The sequence below is a fragment of the Solanum lycopersicum genome, chromosome 10 (assembly GCF_036512215.1).
Source record: "Solanum lycopersicum chromosome 10, SLM_r2.1".
In the NCBI taxonomy this organism is placed as follows: domain Eukaryota; kingdom Viridiplantae; phylum Streptophyta; class Magnoliopsida; order Solanales; family Solanaceae; genus Solanum; species Solanum lycopersicum.
Window position 1 is genome coordinate 54,736,931 of NC_090809.1, and position 17,044 is coordinate 54,753,974.

General features: G+C 28.7%; 1 protein-coding gene across 1 annotated transcript; it reads right to left on the reverse strand.

Annotated features, from left to right (window-relative positions):
• Nucleotides 1–6,508: 6,508 nt before the first annotated feature.
• LOC101247079 (mediator of RNA polymerase II transcription subunit 20a-like) lies at nucleotides 6,509–7,874 on the reverse strand. Its single transcript, XM_004248821.3, has 5 exons — nucleotides 7,861–7,874; nucleotides 7,625–7,767; nucleotides 7,151–7,329; nucleotides 6,946–7,035; nucleotides 6,509–6,730 (listed from the first exon to the last, which is right to left on the reverse strand). The coding sequence occupies exons 1-5, from the start codon at nucleotides 7,872–7,874 to the stop codon at nucleotides 6,509–6,511; spliced, it is 648 nt and encodes a 215-aa protein (XP_004248869.1).
• Between the last annotated feature and the right edge of the window lie 9,170 nt (nucleotides 7,875–17,044).

Sequence of the window (17,044 nt, forward strand, 5' to 3'; positions counted from 1 at the left end):
TTTTTTTAAAGATCATAGGTATAACAACAATAACAATAACATGCTAGTGAAACTTTACTCAGTGAGGTGTATGGAGGGTAGAGTGTACGTAGACCTTTTCACTATCTCATGGAGCTTGATAAGTTGTTTCTAAAAGGCCCTCACCTTAAGCACATCAAACTTAAGTAACAAGGAGAAGAAGGTAATGAAGAATCATTACAAAAATATAAATTTTATGTGAGGATTTGAACTTTGTGATATTTATACGCATGGTTTAAGGCTTCGAGTTTAGGTTCCTGTTGTTAGTTTTAGTATTCTATTTTATTATAATTTTAATTAATTTTTAACGGAAATTTTTTTAAAATGTCAATATTTTAATATTTAAGAGGGTTCATTAGCAACACTTTAATATTTAGTAAAAATGTCAAAACTTTAGTTTGTTATATATATTATTTATGTTTTTATTTAAAGAATACAATTCTTATATAACAAATTGGAGGAATTTTGGAGAGAGAATTTTTAAAAAAAGGAACAAATGCTTAAGAGTCTAATCTGTTACAATTTATCAAAATACACCAACTTCCATCTCTTTCTTCTTCTTTCATCACGTTCTAAAACAAGCATTTCACATTGTTCTAAAAAAATTAAATATCCAGTTTTTTTAATCTTTTTTTTTCTGAACACTTTTATTTGCCATGAAAAATATCCAATTTTCACTAATTATTATTATGAAAATCACGACATTAAAGAAGTACCACATCTATAAAATTTTCAATATCCAATTTTCACTAATTATTGTTATGAAAATTACAGAATCAAAAAATTCAATATCCAATTTCACTAATTATAATGAAACTTTATGATAATACGTTATAGTTTTATCAATTAAATTTAAATTTTTATCATTTAGAAATTTGTACACCAATAGTTTTATCTTTATTTGGAATATTTTTTTCACAATGTATTTTATTTTATTCTTCAGAATTTTGTAATTTTGCTTAAATCATATCCATTCCAACTTGTATACGATTTGTATTTGTATTCATTCTAGTTTTCGTGTTGTATTTTGTATAATGAAACTTGTATTTCTTGATTAGTTTGTATTCATTCCAACATGTATGCCAAATAAATATGTAGCTATTTAAGAAACATATTTGTATTCGTATATTTTTTCAGTATTTATTTCTCTTCAGAATTTTATTTCTTTTCCTAAGTCGTATTCATTCCAATATGTATATTATTTGTATTTCTATTCGTTCTTGTTTTTATATTGCATTTTGTATAACGGTGTATAAAATATAAAAATAATATGATGAAAAAGTGAGAATGAAACATAAAATTGAAAAAGAATACGAGAATATTTGTTGCAATCATTGTTAAATAAAATACATAACTAGTTGGCTTACCTTCGAGATGAATATAATTAGGAAAAAGAAGATTCATAAACTATGCAACATGAGATTTTTAATAAATACCAATATTAATAGCATACACAGTAGTTTGAATACGAATTGAGAAAAGATACAAAAATTTAAAGAAAAAATTGTATAAACAAGGGAAAATGTACAAATACCCCTCAACCTATGCCTGAAATTTCAGAGACTCACTTATACTATACTAAGGTCCTATTACTCCTCTTGACTTATTTTATAAATAATTTTCTACCCCTTTTCGGCCTACGTGGCACTAGCTTGAAAAAAAATTGAACCAGCTGGGATGAATAAAAATTAGGGACAAATACAATATTTATAAACTATGCAACAAGAAATTTTAATTAATACAAATATTGATAACATACATAATAATTTGAATACAAACTGAGAAGGAATACCAAATTCTTAAAATGAACTATAAATACAAAACAAACTAATTGGAAATTATTCTACCCTCAACTTGGTCTTCAACAAGTTTTCAAAATCTTGTACACCTAATTTTTTTTTTTTATTAATAGTGATACAAAAAGATGAAAACACCAACTCTTTGATCATCTCTGTTTCGTTGTTTTAATAATGGATCCTACATTGTCTGTTATTTCTTGAGTAATATATATATTGAAAGATGAAAAGTCGTTAGAAAATTGTTGATTAAGTTGCACTCTTGTAATCCTCTTAGATTCAACCATTAGAGAGTGATTTTATGTTTTTCAAACCCTAAACAAAAGTTGATCGATTTGATACTCAACTACAAATTTTTTTTTGAAAAAATTAAATAAAAAATTAGTAAACAAACCTATAGATTGGATGATGCATACCTTAATCAAAAGGATAGTTGTGAATATCTTTAGAGATATATTTTCCAATTTCAGAAAAAAAAACAAACAAAAAGAACGGAAAAGAGAAGTGAGAGTTAAAAGATGAAGAATTGGAAGAGTGAAATCAGTGTGAGAGAAAATATTTTTTTTAAAAAAACATATGAGAGCGAATGAATTGGATATGGTATAATTCAGGTGAGATAAAATAGGTTCTAAATTACAATACACAATATTTTCTAAAATAATGACATTTTGACATTTTTACTAAATTTTTTAAAATATGAATATTTTTAATAATTATGTTAAGATTTTGACTAATTTTCTAATTTATCCTTTAATGCACGGGCTGACCCAACTCATATAATTCAAGCCCCCAAGGCTAATGGGCTTATTTAGGTTGGGCTAAAGAGTTCTATTTTTAAATGGGTTACAAAAATCTTGATCCAATCCAATCAAATCACGAGTTGACCCAGACTCAACCCTAATATACGGCTCTACTCACTATTGATATTTTGTTTGTTTTTCAAGGATTCAACTCAAGTTAGTCATGAGTTTTTTTCGTAGATCAATTGTTTATTAATTTTTTATTTGTTGCTTAAGTGACAGATTCAACTTAAGTTCGATATGAACTTATCAATTTCTAATTGATTTTTTCTTTGCTATTCGAGTGAAAAATAAATTCATGTTAGATGTTTCTTAATAAATCAATTATGAATTGATTTTTCCTTTTGCTGCTCAAGTTACAAATTAAATTCAGGTTAGGTTTGAACTTTTCGCAAAAGATGAATGTATTTTATTGATTTTCTTTTTCTGCTCAAATAACAGTTTAAAATAAGGTTAGGTTTGAGTTTCTCTGAATATATTTAAAAAAAAATTGATTTACCTTTTAGTGCTCAAGTGACACATTCAACTTAGTATGATGTAGTATTTTCTCAATAGATTAATTTATTATTCAATTTTTTCTTTGTTGCTCAAGTGATAGATTCAACATAGGTTAGATTTGATCTTCTCTTATATATAAAAAAAGTTATTTTTTCATTTTTTGTCAAGCGATAGATATTATCGCGGTACAAAAGCTACTTGATATCATGATATTGAAATGCAACTATTTACTTTCCAAATGGTTATGAGATGGTTTAGACCATGTAGAAACAATTTAGTCAAATATTTTTGTAATGAAATAATTCCTAACTTGGCCTTAACTTGCTACTGAACACTCAAACTTTGACGATGCACATCTAGACATCTCAACTCATCTCCAACTTTGTGTTCGGTTGTGTTCATACTTTTATGCATCTATGGTTTCTCTTGTAGCTCTTCATGTTATTTACACCAACTTATTTTGATCTAGTCTCAAAGTAATCTCCGAAACAAAATTGATTCTGGAGGCAACACAGATGACAAAATCTCTAATTGATCATCACATGTCCTGAGAAGAAACCTCAGCTTTCCCTTCAACTGCGTCTGCACTTAAGGTAGTTGTCAGCCATTTTCCATTCAACTCCGTCAATATATATTTTGCATAACCTCAAAATAAGAGTATGTGTCTTTTGAAGATGCCCCAACTTACTTCAAGCGTATCAACAACAAATATTGAAATATGAAAGTCCATTATAGTGGACAATATCAAAGAGCATAAGAAGAAAAAGAGGAGCAAAAATAGAAGAACATGCAAGAAAAAACAAGTTACTAGACCCGAAGAAAGAGAGCCTTCAACACAAGAAAACCAAGCTTTGGATGAAAAACAGAAAGAGCTTTCCTCTTTCTAGTTTAAACTTGTACCATAGGGAGGCAAGTAAGTACCAATATACCAGGCACATCGCTCCGAAGTTCGTTTTCTCATTGATTTGACATAAATTCTTTTACTCTTGGCATGAAGGGACTTATATTGCCTCCCCTTGACAGGCCCAATATCCATCTCAAGTATGTTTTTGCACATGCAACATTGATTTGTCCCCTATATTTTTAAAACTCATGCTCATCACAATGTAAAATGTAATGAGTGATTTTGCATCATTTGTAGAAATAGTAGCATTACTGTAACTTTAGTCAAAAGAAGTTCATTGCACAAAAACTAAATTGAATGATCATGCTGAGGTGATAATTTTATAAGCTAAGTCTACATTTCTTTGAAGTAGTTAGTTATATAAATTTAGGAATTAGGATTTTTTTTTAAAATTTTCCCTCTTATTTGAATAAATATATTAATTCTTACTTAACAAAGATAAAGGAACTTAAACAATTGATGATCTCTCGGCTTAAAAGACGAACAAATATAAATAGCTAGGACAGTGAATTTTTTTTATTTTATACTACATGAAGTTATGTTGAAAATATCACTGCAGTATTGCTTTGCCATTGAATCGTCTTTATATCATTTTGTGCAGGTGAATATTGTTTGTTGTGGTGAAAAGTTGAATACATATGTAACGCTCAAAGACATTCAACTTAGATGGAAGTCACACCTTCCGAATTCAGGAAGATTAAATGGGAGTTGGAGGAGCCTATGACTCAGCTAGGATGCATCAGAAGCGAGAAGCTTCAAACTCCACACAATAAATAACAAGTGTGTGGCTACTGAAATTATGACTTTAAAGAACTGAACTACCAATATCACAACAGACTTAAAGACTAATTAGTAGACACTTTTTGACGTGCATAATAATAGTCCCAGAGCTATTAGTACCTTAATTCTCTGATTTATTATCGACAAACAATCTATGCTTTCGACTTGTATTGTCTAGTTTCGAACCAAATATTATGCTATAGACTTCTATATTAGCAATTTTTTCAGCATGCATCTTATAATAAATGGGGTTTCTGATTCTCACTAATTTGTATTCCTTTAAAGGGAGATGGAAGTGAGACTATTTTACCTATCAGATTTTATTATAAGATTTAAGCATTTAATTAGTCTGAACAGGTCTTTAATCATTAAGATCTTGAACAAAGTCTTAGAATCATTAAGATGTATTCTTTTGTGGATAATATTCATTGTCACACTCACCAACCACGACCATTAATCACTTCTTTCATCACAATTACGCGAAGCATCTTCCTGAAATTTAACTCTGAATATGAAATTTTTTGTGAACTTGAGACTTTGTACATATCTTGGTGATACATAACATTTGATTTTCCTTTTGTAGAACACAAGCTATTGTTTGCATTACACCAAATAATATCTAACACTGAGTTTATCTCGTGAATATCAATTTGTCTCCTATATTTTTAAATCTCATACTCATCACCATGTAAAGTGAAATGACCGATTTTGCAACTTGAATATAAATGATTTAGACCTTAGGTCATCAAGTGCATATGTTATCATTCTGATTTAAGCATTTAATTAATCATTAAGTGTTGAACAAAGTATTAAAATCTTGTCTAGATAATTTACCTCTCTATTCACAATCACTAACCATCACCATTATCGTTATCAATCACCAAACACCTTTGTTATCACGACCACCATTGATAACCACACTTCATACAAGCTCATTCGAAGGCAAATATCGTTACACATTCTATCATATACAATACTTACTGAACTCGATGTTTGGTGCAAACTTATATTATACTTATTGGTTTCAACTTCTACTATATGTTTTGATGAATATACACTTTGAGTTCAAAAATGATCGTGAGCTAGATTTGCAGCGTCTAGCTTCATATTACCTATCCTCTAGGAAGAGGCCTTGTAACATTATACATTTGGTGATTAGGAATATGGGTGGGGTTACAATGGTGTTTTATAACTTTGTAACATTATACTTGGGGTGATCATGAATACGGGGTTACAATGGTGCTTTATAACTTGAAACAGTATACTTGTGGTGATTTGCTTTTTACAAAAAAAAAAAGAAATAAATGGAAAATAAGATTATGTGGAGTCATGATAAAAGTTTATGTAGCCAAACAATTGAACTAACAAAATTTCTCTCTAAATAAATTATCTACATGCTTTATTTTCCTTTATTAATAATATTAACATATATACCATATTTCCTTTTGAGCAAAAAAGTTTACTCTCAAAAGCTTAAAAGTCCATATAATCTTAAAGAACAATTCTTCAAACAAAAGAAATCATTTAATTTCCATAACACCCACTAAAAAGGAAAAGAAATTACATTGATTTGAAATCATATAGTAGCTTCAAGATTGCTTACTATTGATGTGCATTTTCCCAATTTATTTATGAAAATAACCAACTCATTTATAAAGCTAAGGGAAAATCTTATAAAGTCAACAAATATTCTAATTTCTTGTTGGTTGGGCTTATTGAGCCCTTGTTGACAATTGAGCCAAGATGCTAGCATATTGTACAACAGTATGTCGTGAAGTGTATTGATCAGAGAGGCCAAACTCTGAAAAATTTGGTTCAGCATGCACAAAATGACCTGGTAATGATTTTTTCCCAAGAGTTTCCTTCAATATCTCGAAGAATCCACTCATAATCAGATGTGATGTTTTCCATGAGGAAATCGGAAGATACTCCATCTACAAGAAAAACAAACATCTTATGAGGCAAGCATTCTCATAAAAATAATTATTATTTTTAATTAGGCAAAGTACAATAATTGAATTCCTCTCCGGGAAGTGTAAAAAACATAATATTTTACAACATAACTATTTCTTTTAAATTTTTAAAAAACGTTTAACTACATCATAAAAAGCTTCAACTGAGAATAAAATCTCTAAAAGTATTTTCATACCTCCATAACTATTCCCCTCAAGTTCTCAGAATTCATTGGAACAACTTTGCCTACTCGCACTCGGAAGTCACCAAGTCGATACTGAAACCCCTATATCTTACAAATATTTTAATGAGTATTTATGAAGAAAAGATTTTGATGGTGTTATATAAGTATATCATCCTCAATACGAACAATAATTTGCAGATCTCAATATAATACAAACCTCACAATTAAGTGCAAACTTTATTATGTAAGATTGTAAGTTCTCCATTATCGTTTGCATTGATGATTCTGCTTCCACAATCAGTCTTTTCTTACTAAGTGCCATGTAAAACTTGTCGGGTTGTTCTTGAAGTGACGCCCCCAAAAAATGTTGGGGAAATTCTGATGCATTTGCTTGTTCTATTAAAAGGAAAAAAAATCATCAACAATCAAATATCGTATATCGCTACAAAAGTACTCTTAAAAATGACAGGATGTTTAAGTTAAAAATGCTAGATATATAGATTATCTTACATTTAGATCTATTCTTGATCCAAAAAATTTCAACACTTCTTCATTTTTTAATACATTATCTTACAAAGGAGAAAAACATCCCAAGTCCAATCTTTATAATTCATTAAAAGGATAGAAAAAAGGAAGCTCATCTCTTTATATTGCGTTTACAGACATGATTTATTAAGTAATGATGAAATACCTTTGAGCATGGGCTTATAGAAGCAAAAGGTATTTTTCCATCCTCCTTCTTTAACACCATTAATGCTCTCAACACATTTAGATACTTCCTTCAGTATTTGACTATTGATTGTTGTACCTGCATTTGGCTGCCAACACAAAACCCTAACAACAAACAAAGTAACAAATTGTACACTTAAACATACATATAAAAATCATTCAAAAATGTTATGTTTCTAGTGAATTCAAAATCATTACCATTTGATTGACATGTTGTCGATTGCAAGTACAATTTTCTTTTTCCTCTTAATGAAAAATTTGTTCAAAAAGAAGAAAAAGTTCTTGCTAATACAAGGAAAGATAAGAAAATGAATCTTAAAATCTTTATTTTATGGTTTGAAATTGTCTGAAAGCATAAAGTTGTATTTATAGTGGACAAGTATCTTGAACAAAAAATCAAAGTCATATTTGACTTTTGTTACTAAAATTTCAACAAAGTTACCTTGTATGGTCAAACTTGATAGATAATAAAAATAGTATTTTTTCCCCTTTAATATATTGTGGAATTAACAGTTTTTCCTAATTAGCATGGAAGATAGAAAGAAAATAATAAATATTCATTCTAAAATGTAGGTCAAGATTATATTTATCTGAATGTATCTAGTCAATATTAAATATTTATTTCTCTTAATTAATATGCCTTTTCTATAAGAAAAAAATTTATGCTTCGAAGGATGAAAAAATCGTCAAACATTTCATGAATGAATATGAATTATTTTCATTAAAATAAAGTTTGTACAATATTTGTTCCATTTTATATGATTTAATATATTTTTTTTTGTGTTTTTTAAGTAATTCAAATAGTGTTCTCATTCCTTGTAGAGTCAATAGTTTTTCTTAATCTATATTTGTCCTTAAATGTATTTTTTAATAAAAATTCCCTAGAATGGTACTACCTAGTTAACATATTTATTTTCATTAATTAATAAGCCAATTTAAAAAAAAAGATGTTTTGAATGATTAAACAAATCAAAACACTCATACACCGAATATGAATTGTTTATGGTAAAATATATTATATACTATCTTTATTTCATCCTATATAATACCATTCAATATTGGGAGCCAAATAATTTCTTTCAAAAGTTCTTATCTACCTTGGATGCTTTTAATTACAAACTTCTGACTTAAGTTAAAAAAGAGTTTAAACTATTTTCCACATCACCTATCGCATTCGCAATATTACATAATATTATGGTAATTAAAAGAATTTATTGGTGTTATTATCCTTTTATAAGTTTTCTTTTAATTCTGACCAGTGAAAGATCGATCGGGCAAGATGAAGTGCACATCAACTAATGTACGATCATTCAACTTCAAAATCATACAAAGTGACCTTTTGGATTAGCTGAATTAAAATTAATAATATGTAAATTTAAGTGTAAAAATTAATTTTATACATAAATTGTTACAGTTATGAATAGAGGTAATGAAATCGATAATAAAAAATGATGTGTTTGGCAAAAAATATTGTTAAGTCGTCCTACTCTTAAAATGATTGAAAGTCCCTAATAATGCCAAAAAGTTATACATTAAAACTAATTCTCTATACAAAAGAACAAATGGCATTACCAATTAAAGAAATTTGGTGAAGAGATTAGATATATGTATTCTAATACCAAAGACAATAAATTGTTGAACCTTTTTTGTATGTGAAAAAATGTAGTAGACCTCAATTTCATGTTCGATAGAATTTTAGATGTTTTACGTTCATCTTTTAGACTTACATATTGATGAATGTTATTTTATTATCAAGAAGTTATTGGAAAGTGATGAACTACCAAGAGAATTCATCTTTTGTTATAGGTAAAAGGGTGTGATATACCCCTCAACTTTGTCATTTGGAGCTGATAAACCCCTCGTTATGAAAGTGACTCATATATGCCCTTACCGTTATACAAACGGCACACATATACCCCTACCGTTACAAAATGACTCACATATACCCTTCATTTAAAGGAAGTTAAAAAAATTAGTTTTAAATTTATATTTATTACTTTTAATTTTTTAAAAAAATTATTTAGGGGTATATATGATTCTTCTATCAAAGTTCAAGGTATATTTTAATTTTTTTAATACATAAATTATTTTTTTGACTTCTTTTATTATAATTATTTGAGTTTCTTATTCTTATTTTGTTTTTATCTTTCATTCCTTTTTTAAAGAAAAAAAATTTAAACTATTTTTTTTTGTCTATATTGTAATTTGATTTTTGTATTCGAAGAAAAAAATTTGGTCATCTATAATAAGTTTTACAAGAATATTAGTGAAACATAAATAAATTTGATTATCAAAATAATAATTCTAAATTAGTCATTGAAACAAAAAAAAAAGTCAAAAAAATATGTTTGATGATGATTAAATTTACTCATGTGGGATATATATTGTAGAAAAAAATAATAAAAAGTAAGATTAAAATTATCTTTTTTTTTCATTTCCGTTAGAGGAAAAGGATATATGTGAGCCAATTGTTTATAACTAGGGGTATATATGAGCCTTTTCCCTTTGTTATATTGAAAATGTTGTCATTGTTACATTTGTTGTTAAAGGTAGATCGGAGGAAGGGGCGTGCATATGACTAGAACTCATTTCAATCAAAAGATCTTCAATAAAAATTTTAAAGTAGTGGTGTCAAATAAAGCTCAAGCCATTCAATCTACCGAATTCATTCAAGTTTGGATGGATCAAAATTTATCCATCTATTAGCTCAACTTTATTTCACCAACTCATTTCAGTTCATAAAAAAATTGAATTGATATGTGGCTCAAATTAATTCACGAGTAATTTTATTAAAATATTTTTTAAAATGACATTTATTTATTTAATATGTTATATATAGTCATAATAAAGAAAAATAATCTCTCCATCAGTGACCAGAGGTGCTCGGAATCTACGAATACTATTGATAAAAAATTGTGTGTCAATGGAAAAAGTGCACACAAGAGGAACAACAAGGAGAAGAAATCATGAGTAATGAGCCCTTATTTCTCCTGTTGGAAGAGCTGCAGCTTGAAAGACTGCCTAAGCTGGGCATTTCTTTCTAATGAAGTGTGCTCTCGAATTTCCTTTTCTCAGAGATGTGAATATTGATGACTGCCTTGTAATAAAGACGGTTATCCAACAGGGAGTATCTGTGAGTACACCAGGTCTTGCATGGGTGAACTACGATGACAGGGTGGAAGTAGATGATTTGAATGAATGGATACAACAAAGATTCAATTCTAAGGTTTGTCTTGCTCCACTAATTGTATAACTAATTAACTCTAGTGCTCTTTTTCTATCTTAACTTTATAGTAATAGTAATATTCAGATACTTATTTATGTTTGTCAATTGAACCAACTTCCTTGTACAGTATTTTCAATTGGAAACCTTATTATTCTCTGCTCCCAGGAACAAAATGCTAGTGAAGGCACTACTGAAAGTGACGAATCTGAAGCTAATGATGGCGACAAATCTGAAGCTGCTGATGACTCGGAAGGGTGAACCGTGATTTTGGGGTGATGGCAGAAGCTAGTGAGGTCTATGAATTAAAAGATAGCTAGGAATTAATAGTCCATGTTAATTCGAACATGACCTAATAAGAGTAATATGCTTATGAAGAAGCAGCATAAGCCTAAAGTAGTAGCCTATTATATTTTGTCGGGCCCCTTTGATATCTTATTAATCAAGCTCTAGCACCCGTATAGAGTAATATGCTTATGATGGAGGTAACAAGCAAAGGCATATCGATATTATAATCCATGGATTCACATGAACCCAACTGTTTTTGCCAAGAGACATTGTATTTGTATTAATAATTTCCTTATAATTACAAATTCGGATTGATTATTATATGGCTTTGGTTCCTCATAAAAATAATCATAATGCATTTGAATGATTCCTCTTCATCTTAAAGTTGTTGTGGCACTTAGATTTACGAGAGAAAAATGCATAAAACTTTTCCTTACTTTATAAATAGCCAAAAACTTAGAACAAAATATTTTTTCCTAGTCACTACTAATTTTAGCACAAAGAAGATACTGTATTTTTTTTCAATTCTCAAACTATCCTAACTAAGAGCTCACGCAGAGTAATAGCACATTAAAATGGTTAGCCCTGCTTAAACAAGAAAGTGTGCATTATAGCTTGATATTAAGAAGCCCAACATTTACCGGGATACTTATCTTGTGATTTCGTCACATAAAACAACTATTTTAGAATATTAAGTACAATACTATTTTACTCTTGGCAGGAAGGGACATAGATTGCCTCCCCTTGACAGGCCCAGTATCCATCTCAAGTTTGTTTTTGCACATGCAACATTAATTTGTCCCTTATATTTTTAAAACTCATGCTTATCACAATGTAAAATGTAATGAGTGATTTTGCATCATTTGCAGGGATAGTAGCATTACTGTAACTTTAGCTGAAAGAAGTTCATTGCAAAAAAGCTAAATTAGAATAATCATGCTGAGGTGATAATTTTATAAGATAAATTCTGCATTCTTTGAAGTAGTTAGTTATATAAAATTTAAGAATTAGGAGTTTTTAAAATTTTCCCTCTTATTTAAATAAATATATTAATTCTTACTTAACAAAGATAAAAGAACTTAAACAATTGATGATCTCTCGGATTAAAAGACGAACAAATATAAATAGCTAGGACAGTGAAACAAATTTTTATTTTATACTACATGAAGTTATGTTGAAAATATCACTACAGTACTGCTTTGCCATTGAATCTTCTTTATATCATTTTGTGCAGGTGAATATTGTTTGTTGTGGTGAAAGGTTGAATAGAGATATGACGCTCAAAGACATTCAACTTAGATGGAAGTCACCCCTTCCCAATTCTGGAAAGTGAAAGACTAAATGGGAGTTGGAGGAGGCTATGACTCTGCTAGGATGCATCAGAAGCGAGAAGCTTCAAACTCCACCCAATAAATAACAAGTGTGTGGCTACTGAAATCATGGCTTAAAAGAAGTGAACTAACTATATCACAACAGACTTAAAGACTAATAAGTAGACACTTTTTGACGTGCATAATAATAGTCCCAGAGCTATTAGTACCTTAATTCTCTGCTTTAATATCGGCAAACAATCTATGCTTTCAACTTGTATTGTCTAGTTTTCAACGAAATATTATGCTATAGACTTCTATATTAGCAATTTTTTCGGCATGCATCTTATAATAAATGGGGTTTTCTGATTCTCACTAATTTGTTTTCCTTTAAAGGGAGATGGAAGTGAAACTATTTTACCTATCAGATTTTATAATAAGATTTAAGCATTTAATTAGTCTGAACAAGTCTTTAATCATTAAGATCTCTAACAAAGTCTTGGAATCATTAAGATGTATTCTTTTGTGGATAATACTCATCGTCACACTCACCAACCACGACCATTAATCACTTCTTTCATCACAATGACGTGAAGTATCTTCCAGAAATTTAGCTCTGAATATGAAATTTTTTGTGAACTTGAGACTTTGTACATGTCTTGGTGTTACATAATTATTTGATTTTCCTTTTGTAGAACACAAGCTATTGTTTGCATTTCACCAAATAACATCTAACACTGAGTTTATCTCGTCAAAATTGATTTGTCTCCTATATTTTTAAATCTCATACTCATCACCATGTAAAGTGAAATGACCGATTTTGCAACTTGAATCTGAATGATTTAGACCTTAGGTCATCAAGTGCATATGTTATCATTAAGATTTTAGCATTTAATTAATCATTAAGTGTTGAACAAAGTATTAATATCTTGTGTAGATAATTTATCACTCTATCCACAATCACTAACGATCACCATTACCGTTATCAATCACCAAACACCGTTGTTATCACGACCACCATTGATAACCACACTTTTTACAAGCTCATTCGAAGGCAAATATCGTTACACATTCTATCATATACAATACTTACTGACCTCGATTTTTGGTGCAAACTTATATTATACTTATTGGTTTCAACTTCTACTATATGTTTTGATAAATATACACTTTGAGTTCAAAAATGATCGTGAGCTAGATTTGCATCGTCTAGCTTCATATTACCTATCCTCTAGGAAGAGGCCTTGTAACATTATACATGTGGTGATTAGGAATATGGGGGGAGGGGGGTTACAATGGTGTTTTATAACTTATAACATTATACTTGGGGTGATCAGGAATACGGGGTTACAATGGTGCTTTATAACTTGAAACATTATACTTGTGGTGATTTGCTTTTCACAAAAAAAAAATGAAATAAATGGAAAATGAGATTATGTGGAGTCATTATAAAAGTTTATGTAGCCAAACAATTGAACTAACAAAATTCCTCTCTAAATAAATTATATACATGCTTTATTTTCCCTTATAAATAATATTAACATATATACCATATTTCCTTTTGAGCAAAAAAGTTTAATCTACAAAGCTTAAAAGTCCATATAATCTTAAAGAACAATTCTTCAAACCAAAGAAATCATTTAATTTCCATATCACCCACTAAAAAAAAAAGGAATTACATTGATCTACAATCATATAGTAGCTGTAAGATTGCTTACTATTGATGTGCATATTCCCAATAATATGTATGAAAATAACGAACTCATTTATGAAGCTAAGGAAAAATCTTATAAATCCAACAAATATTCTAATTTCTTGTTGGTTGGGCTTATTGAGCCATTTTTTTTACATTTGAGCCAAGAAGCTAGCATATTGTACAACAGTATGTCGTGAAGTGTATTGATCAGAGAGGCTAAACTCTAAAAAATTTGGTTCAACATGCACAAAATGACCCGGTAATGATTTTTCCTCAAGAGTTTCCTTCAATATCTCGAAGAATTCACTCATAATACGTTGTGATGTTTTCCATGAGGAAATAGGAAGATACTCCATCTACAAAAAAACAAACAAACATATCATTCCTTGTAGAATCAATAGATTTTCTTAATCTATATTAGTCATTAAATGAATTTCTTAATAAAAATTCCCTATAATGGTACTATCTAGTTTACATATTTATTTATATTAATTAATAAGACAATTAAAAAGAAAGATGTTTTGAAGGATTAAACAAATCATAACACTCATACACCGTATATGAATTGTTTATATTAAAATATATTATATACTATCTTTATTTCATCTTATATAATACAGTTCAATATTGGGAGCCAAATAATTTCTTTCAGAAGTTCTTTTCTACCCTGCATGCTTTTAATTACAAATTTCTGACTTAAGTTAAAAAACAATTTAAACTATTTTCCACATTACCTATCGTATTCGGAATATTACATTATTTTATGTTAATTAAAAGAATTTATTTGTGTAATAATCCTTTTATAAATTTTCTTTTAATTCTGACCAGTGAAAGATCGATCGGGCAGGATGAAGTGCAAATCAACTAACGTATGATCATTCAACTTCAAAATCATACAAAGTGACCTTTTGGATTAGCTTAATTAAAATTAATAATATGTAAATTTAAGTGTATAAATTAATTTTATACATAAACTGTTACAATTATGAATAGAGGTAATGAAATGGATAATAAAAAACTGATGTGTTTGGCAAAAAAATTGTCAAGTCGTCCTACTGTTAAAAAGATTGAAAAACCCTAATAATGCCAAAAAGTTATACATTAAAACTAATTCTCTATACAAAAGAACAAATGACATATACCAATTAAAGAAATTTGGTGAAGAGATTAAATATATGTTTTGTAATACCAAAGACAATAAATTGTTGAACCTTTTTTGTATGTGGAAAAATGTAGCAGACCTCAATTTCATGTACGATAGAATTTTAGATGTTTTACATTCATTTTTTGGACTTATATATTGATGAATGTTGTTTTATTATAAAGAACTTATTGGAAAGTGATGATCTACAAGGAGAATTCATCTTTTGTTATATTGAAAATGTTGTCATTGTTGCCATTGTTGTTAAAGGTAGATCAGAGGAAAGGGCATGCATATGACTAGAACTCGTTTCAATCAAAAGAACTTCAATCAAAATTTTAAAGTAGTGGTGTCAAAATAAAGTTCAAGCCATTCAATCCACCGAATTCATTCAAGTTTGGATGGATAAAAATTTATCCATCTATTAGCTCAATTTTATTTCACCAACTCATTTCAGTTCATAAAAAAATAAATTGATATGTGGCTCAAATTAATTCACGAGTAATATTATTAAAATAATTTTAAAAATGACATTTCTTTATTTAATATGTTATATATAGTCATAATAAAGAAAAATAATAATTTTATTAAGAACTAAAAACATAAAAGAACAAGATAAAGGAATTAAGTATTAGTGAGAATTAAGCGCGGGATGAGTTATTATCATGTGCATTCTATCTCATTTTAGTCGATCTATTCCAACTCAAATATCCTTTGAATAATCAATAATTCAAATATTTATAAACTCGTCTTAATTACATTCGGAAGCTAGGGAAGTAACAAGTACTTATTTCCAGTTCACGTGAACCCAATAGCTTTTGTGTTATGAACAAGCTTCATCCCAATGTTACACAACCAATTGTTTATTGGGCGGAGAAGAAGTAATAGAACTGGAATGTAGCTCAAAAAGATTGATTTGGACCCAAGCCCAATCAACAACAGGTTAAAAAGGACTACGACTTAGAAAATGTATTCACCTTTGATAAAGCACCTGAATTGGGTGCTTTACTAATTTATATTGAATATGATATTCTTAGATTGTAAAATTATTTCTATATTACAATTATTTAGGATAAATCTAGTTGAAACCAATAACATATCCGGTGTAGTCCACACGGTGAATCTAATGAGGATATAGAATAAACAAACTTTACCTCTACCTCAGAGTTCGAGATATATTAATATTGTTATCCATAAAAATAATATTAACTAAAAAAGGGTAAAAAAAGGAAGAAAAATACAGAAAAGTGAGAATAGGAGATGTTTAGACCATGAAATTTTTTCACTTTTTTTTGGGAATTCAACTCCGAAAAACACATTTGACCATAAAACTCACACTAAAATTTAACTTCAAGTAGAATTTCAAAATTTCTGAGAATTTGAAAAATAGCAAAAAGTTGTTGTCACTTCAATAGTAGAGAACAAGGGCTTCAACATGACTCACTTGATCAATTGCAGAGAAAATTCCAAAAGCAAACATATACTTTTACTTTTTATCTACATTTCTTTGTCTTCCATATGGAATAAGATTTTTTGAAATGTTATCTAATCAAACATTCCTACTTTAATAATGACCCCAGTTCTTTTTTAGTTTTCATTGTCATAATACAAATTCTTCATTATTATTCTGTTTGTTAAGCTTTCCTTTAACAGAAAACTAGTGTCTCTCTCTTTTATATATATATATATATATAGCAGAGTTCATAATTAATTAATAATCAGAT

Bases quoted from the DNA above. Each gene is read 5' to 3' on its own strand.
- LOC101247079 (XM_004248821.3), bottom strand. The intron at 7,036-7,150 runs GTTTGTATTATA...TGTAAGATATAG, and splicing joins AGTTTGCACTTAATTGTGAG to GGGTTTCAGTATCGACTTGG. The intron at 6,731-6,945 runs GTATGAAAATAC...TTTTTCTTGTAG, and splicing joins TGAGGGGAATAGTTATGGAG to ATGGAGTATCTTCCGATTTC.